Source organism: Coregonus clupeaformis, chromosome 31 (genome assembly GCF_020615455.1).
Source record: "Coregonus clupeaformis isolate EN_2021a chromosome 31, ASM2061545v1, whole genome shotgun sequence".
In the NCBI taxonomy this organism is placed as follows: Eukaryota; Metazoa; Chordata; class Actinopteri; order Salmoniformes; family Salmonidae; genus Coregonus; species Coregonus clupeaformis.
The window spans coordinates 10,910,574-10,922,883 of NC_059222.1; the positions used below are offsets into that span (position 1 = coordinate 10,910,574).

The following is a 12,310-nucleotide window of genomic DNA, read 5'->3' on the forward strand; positions in this document are numbered from 1 at the left end:
TGATATGATAAGCTGCATGTACACATACAGTACTGTAGCTGTGGCTATTTATGTCAGGGTGTGTTATGGTTGGGTTGATGATGTGAAAGCACTTAAATGGCAGACAGACACCCGATGAGACAGGCAGAAAGACAGACAGACACCTCTTTATGAGACAGACTGACACCTCCTGATGAGACTGATAGATAGACAGACAGACAGACAGACAGACAGACAGGAATTAGACATCTACGTGCTATCTGGAAAAACCATGGGCCGTTTAAATGACAGTTTAATAGGTAACACTTTCCTATAGGGAGAAACCCCTCATACACACACACATTATCTTTCGTCCATGCACTTTCTCTCGGTTGCTTTCTTTTTAACTTTCACTCCCCCACCCCTCGCCACCTCCTCTCAGTCACTACCTCTTTTAAATAGCTTTCTCTCGCTCTCTCCCCCAAAGATGACGTGCCCGGAGGCCCAATTTACCTTTCATCACTCACCCATTTACAGTATGTCTAATGTGTATCTAGATCAATCAAAACAGTTACACAACTGAAAGCAGTAGAAATGTAATAAGTATGGAAGTGTTCAATAATTTCTTCATATTAGAATTTTGTTCAATAAATCACCCCAAATCAAAACCTTTATTTACACATTTATATTTGATAAAACATCTGTTGGCACAAGGTTACTTCACAGAACCGATGTGCAATCAACCTTACATAGAACTAAAAGCAATTTAATTTCAAAAGTTGTCCCTAAATATCTTAATTGATGTCACATGACTGTTGAGTACTGAAGAAGGGCATGAGGCAGAAATCATCTTAAATTATCCAATGCTTCTTCCACAGTCATTTGGCTCCTTTGATGCACTGATACTGTAGGTCCATTTCAATGCACTGCAAGGCAGAGGGGATCTCCAGAGAGGGTGCAATGCATGGAAGGTGACCTCAGGTGACCTCATAGCCCAAGGCCATGCGTGACATTTTAATAATGCAGGAAAGCAGTGCTGCTGTCTATTGTCAAAGCAGGCCGTATCATTCCAAAGATTTGACTTCAAAGACTAGTTCGGAATGCATTACTCTGTGAGAGAGACCAGACCCTGTGCTTCCTGCTTTTACAGGACAAGGTTACCTGCCATCATGGTCCTCAGGCTGTCCTTGGTCTTAAGTTACCTCCCCTTGCAGGACTTGGGGATACGTCCAAAATGTCACCCTATTCCCCTATTATAATGCACTTATTTTGACCAGAGCCACACAGGCCTCCATTTGGATTCCTTATTAACCTTAGTTACCTCTCCTTGTTGGGCGCAGACACTGGTTTGACAGACTCAGGCTTGGCGGAGGTATCAATAAAGTCTGTGGTGATCACCTGAGCCTCTCCCAGCCTGCGGACACACCTGTGGACTGTCTTCAGGACACGCTGCAGCCGGCGGTCCAGGGCCTGCAGGTGGGGCTCAGCAAGGACCGGCTGCAGTGTGTCTCCTCCCAGGGACTCCCTCATCACGTCACTGAGCCTGTAGTGGTCCTGGGAGAGGAGCTGCAGCCGCAGCAACGTGGAACGCTTTATACTGAGAGGTGAGGAGGGGCGGGAGAGGGGTTAGAGGAAGGGGAGGGATGGAGGTGAAGAGGGGGAGAGAGAATGAGGGAAAGATAGGCAGAGAGTGAGACTTGGCCATGCCAAGTTAAATATGAATAAAGGTTAAATATTGGTGTTAGTTAATCTGTGTTAGTGACTATAGTGGATGCCCTCCATATTTACATGCAGCACTGTGACAGTGGAGCCAGAATGGACATCTCATCATGAGAATGCTTCCCAAACCTGAAACACAGGAAGTGATGTAATCATAAGGGAACTACAAATATTACATTGTACAATGACTGAAGTTATAAAGCAACTCTAGTACCCACCCTCTGGCGTTGTCAAAGTGAAGAAGAAAACCTTCATCGCCAAACTTGGTGAAGATCTCATAATGGTGCCTGTCCATGTTACCTGAGGGAGAGTGCCAAGAACAAATATTCACTCACATAGGGCTACAGACAAAAGTAGTGCACTGTAATTGGGAATAGGGAGTCATTTGTGACACAGCGTGTTTATTCACTGTATAGACAAAGATAGTGCACTACATAGGGAATAGGGTGTCATATGGGACAAGGACAGGGATACATCAGGGGTGATCGGTGCTAGTACATACCAATGAGGAAGTCAAAGACGGCCATGTCTATGATGTTGAGCAGTCTGTTCCCTGAGTTGTAGGGATACAGCTGCTTTATGGTGTCACAGTAGAAGGGGTTCACCTCCCACCTGGTAGAGATGGACACATGCAGATTGTATCAAAATATTATAAGATATTACAACAAGATATTAATTGTAACAAGATATTCATGTTCAGTCTGCCATATTACCTTATCAAAAAACAGTCAAATGGAGAACTTTCAAAATGAAAATGAGAGGCTCCAAAATGGCATATGGGAAGAGATGACAGTAGGTCTCAGGGTTAAGGTCTAAGGGTTGTATGCTTACTCCTCCCTGCCAGTGAAGGTGTATGATCGTATCCAGGGGTTGGGGATGGAGATACGAGGGGCGATGCTGAGACCGGGGAGGTAGGCTGACATGGAGCCCTCCAGCAGGTCAGGGCTCCCACACACTGCATACTCCGTCTTACACGCGTACAGGCACTTGGCAAAGAAACACGTGTTGTTCGCTGTTTGAAAGAGAATAGATATATTGTAGATCCTCACCTTTTAATCACAGACTGATTAATTAAAGATCTAGGTAACAGGTGTGTAGACTCTCAAGCCAAGTTGTCCTATTGTGGAACTGTGTTGTTCCAGCAGGGTAATGCCTACCTGGAGAGGTAAAGAACACACTCATTAGGTCCTCGTTGTGAGTGGTCAGGAGAATCTCCCCCGTCACATTCACCAGCCTGCCCACCACCGGCGGTACCCTCCGGAAGTCCAGGATTCTAGAAGAGAGAAAGACAAGAGTTCCATTCTGATTAACGCAAACTCATACATCTTCTACTACTCAGAGTTCTAGAAGAAAGAGTTCCATTCTGAACAGAACAAACAATAGAAAGTCAGATGAACTCATAGCTCCTGCAATCTCTCACCTTAGTTGACATACACAAAGTCACAGGAAATGAACTCAACTTTACTGATTTTTATCCATAATAACACCTATGTGATTGTTTCTGTTCTCCGCTGTGTAATCTAGCAGTTGTTGATGTGTAGCAATATCCCCCCAGGGCCATATTTACAGTCTGACAGACTTGTGTCTCAATAACAGTCATCAGTGTGTGTATCTGAGACGAAATACTGTAGATGTTATTGAGGTGCTGCCTGGGCTGTCATATCTCACCTGCTGATTGTGCCTTATAATGATAAGGCCTCTGGCACAACACAGAGACAGAGACACAACACAGAGACATTGGTGGGAACACACAGACAGACCAGTATATAGTCTTAGACAGTACTGTAGTGTAGAGTCACAGTGTACCGAGTATTTACGCTTTGTTTTTCTTCTCTTCTTTTCCATTTCATGAAATTAGAAAATGACTAAATGGTATATTGTGAGGTAAAAATGTATGTAACACAATAACTTGATCACTTATTTGACCTTTATTTGTGGATTGTAGCCTACACCCATGTACACCCATCCATAATGTTGTTGTTCCTCAAGGTATAACAACCATGTTGACTTGCTGTCTTGTGTGGTTTTGGGTTGAAAAGCTGTGACTCAAATGACAGTATTTGACTGATGACTCACTTGAGTTAATGTGCAGTAACCTGGAGGCATGGAGGTTAGACAGACTTTACAGTAGACAGCAGTAATTACACCTATGTCTGTGGAAATGAAATGCCTGGCTCGGGAAGGAGACATGTTGAAATAGTGGAGAGGCCTTAATCTCCCCAAGGACACTTTCTTTCATAATCAAAGGTAGACGGAGGTACACGCTTTCGGCTCTGTTTGTTGGGAGGCAACTTGGGAAATACAGTATGCTTGAAAATCATTCAATTTGAAGGGTTCTTATACGCTTTCTCAGAAAATAGATTGAATCCTTGAGAGAGTTCCAGGTAAGTTAAAGGTTGAATAAAACCAAACTAAATAAATATGAGGAGAGTACAGGTTGCCAAGGTTACCTGTCCAGGTGAAACGCAGCGATCTCAGCATTGTGTCTCTGGAAGTCGACAAAGTAGAATAAATCATCAGGAGTCTCCTGGTCTCTCTGCTGTCTGAGAGAAGGAGATGAGAGGGGAGAGTTGTTCAAGAGTGGTTCATATATCTACAGTACTGTTCAAAATATTACTACAAACCAGAATACTCCCTCTGATTGATTTCCCCAAAAAACAATCACCTCATGGGTTTGAACATGGCCTTGCCAAAGTTCTGCATCTTCAGGGCTAGCTTGAGGTGGTATCCACTGGGCTTTACCACTGACACCAGGAAAGAGAGAGAGAGAGAGAGAGAGAGAGAGAGAGAGAGAGAGAGAGAGAGAGAGAGAGAGAGAGAGAGAGAGAGAGAGAGAGAGAGAGAGAGAGAGAGAGAGAGAGAGAGAGAGAGAGAGAGAGAGAGAGAGAGAGAGAGAGAGAGAGAGAGAAACGGATAAAAAATTAAATTAATTAAACAAGGCCTTTTCTCTAACCGACCACTCAGCCAACCACCTGCCCTCAGCTTCTGTGTCTCTCTCGGCAGCTCTTCGTCTCGTACAGAGAGAAAGCTTAGCTCTCTAAAAATCCTATCCAAAAAACACATAGTTGGCCAGGAGTTTATTTTGCAGCTCGAATCCTTGGGGTTTCTTTTTGATTGTGTTCGTTATTATTTTCTCTGCTCTAGATCTGTTTTAGCCTGGACCTGTTCCCAATGATAAGGTAATGACAGAGGTTGTAATGGTTCCACAGATGGAGGACTACACTCAGCAGGGTTTCTCTACCATGTCCGGGTATTTAGCGTACCCTGGCAGAAAGCAAGGCTAACCAGTAACCATAAAGATACATGCTTCTCCTCCTGATTCCAACTGATTCAGCTTAGTCTTCTGAAGTTGTAGCTTATTAATAGTTTACAATCTCTCTCTGCTGTGTTTAACTGGAGAAAAATCAAACAGACACAAACAAGCTTTGAAGTGCAATGGGAACATTGTTGCTTTTCAACCGTTCAAGAAAAAGTGGTTGAAAAAGCCATATAAAAATAAATGTGGGACAGAGGAATAGAGGGTTTTTGGGTTCTTGGCAGTGTGTTTGTGTTGTGGCTGAGGTCGGAGCCACCAGTGTGTTTGTGCTGTTGCTAAGGTTGAAGCCACCAGTGTGTTTTCAGTGAGTGTGGTTGAAAGAGCTACAAATCTTGGAATGCAGCCGGCTGTAGGTCCCTGTTAGATGAGATTGGTGTGTGTGTGTGTGTCTGTGTGTGTCTGTCTGTCTGTCTCTCTGTGGGCATGTGAGTGTGTATCCATGGTCTGAGTTGTTTGTTGCTTGAAGGTATAGTAAGGCTGTGTAGACTGCTGTAGAATCACCCCACTCTCCTGCTTTCTGAGATAAAGCTTTTTAAAAAACACTCTGCCTTTGAACTAAATGAGCCACTCTCTGCTCTCTTTCTCCAGGGATGTGACTTATGAAGATCTGGAGAGTGTGAGAAATTAAAATGATGCTAATTTATGGGGCTTGGAACCAGATGAAAACAAAAGTCTTGTCAGTGGTGCGACTGGGTGTTTGGCTCTGATACCACAACTGCGCACCAAAGGAAATAACAGATGGAGAAAAACTACAGAAGAACCAGTCATGAAGATGACTGTGTCAACTGATTCTCTCTTTTCTCTCATTTCTCTCCCTGTCCTCATGGAAAACTTTTTAAGCAAATGGAATGCATGTTAGAACACAAAACACACAAATCATAGAGGCACAAAACAGAGCAGGTACGTAGACAGCACCAGACCTTACCCTGGGTACAGTCACACGCTCCTTTGAGGGCCTTTTCATCTTGAGTGTAATCTGCATAAAGACATTTCTGCAATGAATACCTATAACAATCATATAAATGTTTAAAGCATGAGGTCCTATAGCACCTGCATGCACTGTTGACAGTGTTGTTCTGCTATGAGTGACTATAATGCTCATATGAGTTGTTATTACACTCATATGAACACCACTTATATGAATGGTTATAACGCTCATACAACAGGTCCAACCTGCGCTGATGACGGTGGTGGTCTGCATGTCTTTCAGCAGGTGGGTGATTGTGGGGTCCTCGCGGGCGTATAGAGCGTAGCGATTGATGCCCAGGTGGAACTTCAGCCAGCTGGCCTCAGGGTCAAAGGTCGCTTGGTGTTCCAGCAACGTTGCTGCCTCGCTGTACAGCTTCATATGCCTGGGGGAGAGAGAGAGAGGGATGTTACAGTGGTGTTAAGGTTATGCATAGCCTTGCCCTTGCTGTACAATGTCATACTGTATGCCTGAGGGGGTAAGAGAGGCGGTCAAAATGAGGTCAGAGTTAGGGTATGCAAAACAGTGGAGTTATCCTTGAAAACCTGTGATACACACTGTGAAACTCATACAATATCAAATCAAATCGAACTTTCTTGAAAGCGCCTTTAAAAATACACTTGTAATATCCATGGTGAGGACAACAGTTCCTTCACAGGACCAACTTTTAGGGTATTTCCACAGAGGAGAATAGACTCAGAGGTAATCAGTCAAAGACAAATGCAGATTATTCTCGGAGGAAAACATTTGAAGTGGCAGCATTCCAGACAAACTAAAGCCTAGTAAACAGTCGCCACCTCCCTCTTGGACTCTCTGACTCCCTCCGAGCTGTTCGCCCTCACTTAGAAATCTCCCTTCTTTCCTCTCCTCCTCTCCTGACACTTCTGTATACATATCCCCACAGAAACATACACTTAAAATATGGGCAGGAATCACTCCAGATCCAAAGCAAACATTCAGACCATTAAGGAGGCTTGGGAAGCATGTGGCTTTGGTGCACCGTTGTGCCAATTCTGACCACGGTGGGTGGGAGGGTTGGTTGCTTCCCTGCGTTCAAACATCATCAGTTGCTGTGGTCAGATGACAGGAGGGGTCGTCACAGGAAGGCTGACCACAGACCACAACCAGAGACCACAAACCCACAGACTAGAAACCAGGGAGCAAGCAGCTGGCTGCAACACCACATCACCCTCCTCTTTCAGTGGTCTTGATTCAAACTATTGTTGTATGCCACACTTACACTTACACACACACACACACACACACACCATATATCGTAGTGGTTGACCTGTAAGTCAGTAAACTATAACTGCTCTATTTCATCCTCCAAATAAAACAGTCAAAACTTTCCCCAGATGTCCCTATGAAAAGCATCCATCCTCTCGTTAAGTCTATTTATCTTCTGTTAACAGGCTGCTGCAAGATTTTGCAAGACTCTCACACTAAGCCCTGGGGTATCTATTGTTATGTGCACATTTAGAAGTAAGCCAAGGGGGTAGAAATATCCTCTCGTCATATTTCTTCTGTTTTTCCACCATTGGAACCCAAACAGGATCTCTCTGAGGGGAATGCGCTGGGCTGTGATGGACAGCGTTAGACAGGAGCCAAGACAGCTACAGTCTGTTCAGCTCTCACAGGTTTAAAGGATTTCGTCAGGTTTAAGGGTCTTGTTTACCTAGCACAGGGAGATCCAGACACAGGCTCTCAAATGATGTTTGAGTATTGGTTCCAGCCCACTATTAAATGCTGTTTATAACACCGACTTTGAAGACAGTTTATGGGGTTAGTCTTTACGGGAAAATAGCTTGCCTAAGAGAAAACATTTTGTGTCGACATGCTTATGCTTGAGTATCTGTGCGTGTGAGAGAGAGAGAGAATAAGAGAAAGAGGGAGAAAGAGAATGGTGTGTTTATGCATGTCAGGGATCCACAGCCGTAATGTCAGGGACCCTACCCCTCCACCACATCGAAGCCACAGCAGGATAATACGTGTGTCTCCTAACATTTCTAGTCACACCTAAAGTAAATCACAACCATAACAAAACATTGAGAAATCTCTAAACTCAGGGCTGTGTGTACTGTACTCACCTCTCCCAGCGCGAGACCTTCCTCCTGTAATACCCCATTACCTCTTCAGACTGTAACAGCCTCTCTTCCAGCCCCAGCTCCGGTGTCTGGATGTTATACAGGGGGTGAGCAAACAGCCTCCCCAGCTTCGAGACCCAATCTGTAGGGTTGTCCGTAGCTCTGACCCCCATCCCCTGGAGGTCCATGGAGGTGGTGTTGGAGGCCCAGGGGGTGTTGAGGCTGCTGTACCCAGCAAGGGTGAAGTTAGTCCCCCTGGAGGAGGGACAGAGGCAGCCTCCATCCTCTGGTCCTGGTTGTCTGTGGCGGAGCTTGGGGAGCAGGACGAAGTAGAGATCAGCAGTGAAGATGGCTGTGACGGTCACAGACAGGAGCAGACGGTCTCTCCTCAGCATCATAGTGGGATGATGTGAGGAGACAGAGAGAGAGATGGAGGGGAGAGACAGAAGAGAGACGAGAGAGAAAGACTGGAGCAGAGAGACAGTGGCTGGGAAGAGACAGGGGAGAGAACAAGAAGATGGAGAGAGAGACCAAAGAAGTCTTAAAAGACAGAAAAGAGAGACCAAGATAATAAACTAGACAGTGAGACTAAAGAAAGAGACCATGTAAGGAGCGAGACCAGAGAGAACAGAGAAAGAGACTAGGTGCTGCTCCACAGTAGTCACACCGCCAGCCACAGGTTACAGGTAAGAGGTCAGAGGTTAGATCTGGGTCTATGTCCGTGTGTAATCCTCCTGGATGAAGGTGGTCAAAGCCCAAAGCATGTGCTGGACAGTCAATGTTCCAGGTTCCAGGTGCTGGGTTCCGTTCTGGCTCAGATCAGATGAGAGACAGTGTGTTGCTCCAAGTGACAGGTTGTTATGTGGCTCCAAACAGAAGTCCTTGGCTGTGTGAAGAGAGCGTGTGTCCATCTCTTGTCACAGCAGTATGTAGAGTGCAGTCCAGCTTCTGTCCTCCTGGTCTTGCTCTGACGGTGTGTGTGGGTTTGTTTACACGCCTGTTAGTGAGAGGTTGCAGGTCTAAGTCCAGTGTGTGTATCCTGGTCACCTCTCGTCCTCCTGAAAGCATTCCTCTTCATCTGGAGCTGGCGAACAGTGTTCTCTGAGAAAAGTGAAGGTCTGTGTTTGTGTGTGTGTTTGCTTGTACCTGTGTTTGTGTGTTTGCTTGTACCATGTGCCTGAACAGATTTACAAGTGTTTGTGCATGTATCTGAGTTGGTCTCTTTATGTGTATGTGTGGTGTGTGTGGTGTGTGTGTGTGTGGTGTGTGTGGTGTGTGTGTGTGGTGTGTGCGTTGGTGGGTGTGTTAAGTCAACCGTCTCAGTGTGATTGCCTTATCTCTGGTCATCTGTCTCCTGCTCTCCTCTCTTCCGTTGGGTGAGTCAGGTGTGAACGCAACACTCTCAACACCCTCTCTCCTCTTTTCTCCTCCATTCTCTCTCCTCTCCACCTCTCTCTCATCTCTCTCCACTCCTCCCCCTTTCCACCACTTTGCACCTTTTTTATGCTCCACCCATCTCCTGTAATCTCAACTCCTCTCACCTGTTCCTCAATCAGACTGACGCTCTCATCTCCTCTTTACTCCCCCTCTTCCTCTCCCCTCTGCTCCACTCGGTCTTCCTCTCCTTTACTCCTCTGTTCTAGACTGCTCCCTCCCTCTTTCTTCATCTCCTCTACACACCTCCCTCCTTTCGTCTCCGCTTCACTATGTTCAGCTCCTAGGCACTGTTCCAACAGCACTTTCTTTCCCGTTCCACTTCCCATGCAGACACACACACACACACACACACACACACTCCTCCCTTACTCTGTCATACTTGCAAGAGGGAGAGAGGGAGACGGAGAGAGAGAGGGAGCGAGAGCATGGTAAAGAGCGCTAGAATACGTCTACACACACACAGAGTAAGACAGTGTACACTCATACACTATTTTTTTATGCTTCTACTGTTTCAGTAGGGGAATAGGTTATTCAATGGCACTACTAAAAGTCACAGTAGACTACATTTGTTATTCTAATTCCCTGAGCAGCAAGAAACTCAGAGGGTATTTCCCAGACTCCATCTGTGTTGTTGTTACTGTGGTATTTTAGAAACATCTGTCGTGAGTTTGGGTGTGTGGAACTCTGGCAAAGCTACACTACAATTTTTCTAACTCATTCTCTGGGGGTTTTCACTCTCTCTCTGAAAATGAGAAAATGGACCCAGACTCTCCTTGATTGATGTTGGAAATTAGCGAAAGGCGTCCATAACCTGACTTTTTAGCTGTTAAAGTGCTTCTGTGTGAAGACACTCAAAGGGGGTGAAGTGAACACTCCCTAGAAGGGCTAGGAATACCACAACTATGAAAATATGAGCAGCTATTGTTGTTCTAACAAACCTAAATGCTTGATGTAAAAATAAGCATTTTATTTAGACAGGCGACGACCACGCTTTTTCACAACTGACTGAGCTTTCCATTTAATTAAACTGTTGTTCGCATGTGGCTTCTTAAAAGGCCATTGTCACAGTTTATTTAGCGAAGACAAAGTCGTCCCATTCTAAACGTCCCCCTAAAATAAACCTTCGTAGCCTGACACTGATAGAGAGAAATCATTTTTTGAAATATAACATGGGTTCAATTCATAATTCCTCCAGATTATCATCATATAATGTCTGTGTTAGTGTAGCTGGTGATTTAGACTGAGTCATGCGCAGGAGGTGTAAATCACAGAATAAATGGTTTATTCAGCCAATACAGCGGTTCGCAACAATGCGTAAAACAACTACAGTGCGGTAACACAGCGCACTGGAGGAAAACAAAACACACGGGTGAATATTCCGGCGATACAATACATAAAGCTCCACCGAGCTATCAACACCTCCACATGAAAACAATCACACACAAAGACATGGGGGGGCAGAGCGAATACTTATACAGGGACTGATGAGGGGATATGAACCAGGTGTGTGTAAAAAACAAGACAAAACAAATGGAATGATGAAATGAGGATCGGCAGTGGTTAGAAGGCAGGTGATGACGAACGCCGAAACCTGCCCGAACAAGGAGAGGAGGCAGCTTCGGAGGAAGTCGTGACAGTTAGTATGAACCGTGAGTTGTTAACTTGCTTTGAGCTAACCCTGTCCGTTTCTGTTTTATCCCGACACAAACACTGCCCTGCTCCTACTAACAACGTTGTTTTCCCTCTCTCTCCAGAAACAGCACAATAAAATTACCCCAGGTTGTACGTCATTGGTTTTATTTATATAATTCAAATGTGCAGTGATAAGGATGGGATGGATAATAATGTAAAAAATCTAATTGTGTTGATAAAGGTTTAGTCTCTACCCTTTCCTTCATACACAGTGAAGCCTGCCCACTGGGCACACACTAGTTGAGTCAACGGTGTTTCCACGTCATTTCAATGAACCAACGTGGAATAGACATTGAATTGACGTCTGTGCATAGTGGGTGGTGTATTTTATGTACACATGTCATCACATCTCACCCTGATTCCTGTTCTTTGGTCTTTACGATGATGTCATGAGAACCAGAACATGTTGTGGGAGATGATAGTGCCAAACAGGTTAGACAGAGAGATGGGAAAAATATGGGAGGGGGGAGGAAGAGGGGGAGGAAGAGAGAGAAAGAGAGAGAGATAGAGGGATAGAGGGAGAGAGCGATAAAGAGATAGAGAGTGGGGGAAGAGAGAGACAGAGAAATGGGACAGATAAAAAGACAAGAGTGGAGAAAAAAGACACAGCGACTGACCTTGGATGCTCTAGAGTTCCTTGCAGTAGTTTAGTCAAAGTGGTATCGCATTACCCTGTGAGAACGCCAGCCCTGCCATAGCATAGCACCCCATGACGTGCACTAAGGGTAGACAGTGCTTACCCTGTGAAAATCTAATAGAAAAAACTGTTATGAAAAGCCAAAGCAATTGTTTTATTAAATCTTTTTGGTTATTTCAATTTTTTTCTTAATGATTCTGGTGGTTTTAATAAAAACTAATCACACAATTTGCTAAAACTGCATCAAAACCTCAGGAAAGGCATCAGGGTATTCATGCCTTTCAGGCGAACAGAGTGAGTAGTAGTGTCACAGTTCCCTCAGCCAGAACCCAGAAGCAGACCAGGACAAGGAGAGTTGAACGAAAGTGAGGGTTTATTCAGATAACAAAAAGGTGCAGAATAATCCAGGGACAGAGCGGGCGGCGTGGGTGAGTAGTTGGGGGTGCAGTACTTGGTCCAGTGATGGCTCGGCAGCCGCCGACCATCAGGCAGAGGTGGGG

The 12,310-nt window shown here is 45.0% G+C and overlaps 1 protein-coding gene across 1 annotated transcript; it reads right to left on the reverse strand.

Moving 5' to 3' along the window:
• Positions 1 to 627: 627 nt before the first annotated feature.
• LOC121547540 (pseudokinase FAM20A-like) lies at positions 628 to 8,530 on the reverse strand. Its single transcript, XM_041858875.2, has 11 exons — positions 8,048 to 8,530; positions 6,167 to 6,345; positions 5,919 to 5,969; positions 4,343 to 4,421; positions 4,128 to 4,220; positions 2,835 to 2,950; positions 2,509 to 2,689; positions 2,180 to 2,289; positions 1,896 to 1,977; positions 1,747 to 1,806; positions 628 to 1,555 (listed from the first exon to the last, which is right to left on the reverse strand). Exons 1-11 carry the CDS (start codon positions 8,440 to 8,442, stop codon positions 1,276 to 1,278), a joined length of 1,626 nt encoding a protein of 541 aa, XP_041714809.2. The 5' UTR covers positions 8,443 to 8,530; the 3' UTR covers positions 628 to 1,275.
• Between the last annotated feature and the right edge of the window lie 3,780 nt (positions 8,531 to 12,310).

Coding starts and splice junctions, on each gene's coding strand:
- LOC121547540 (XM_041858875.2), bottom strand. CDS start 8,442: ATGATGCTGAGGAGAGACCGTCTGCTCCTGTCTGTGACCGTCACAGCC. Junction 5,970..6,166: donor CACCACCGTCATCAGCGCAG/GTTGGACCTGTT, acceptor GTCTTTATGCAG/ATTACACTCAAGATGAAAAG. Junction 2,690..2,834: donor TGTGTTCTTTACCTCTCCAG/GTAGGCATTACC, acceptor TCTTTCAAACAG/CGAACAACACGTGTTTCTTT.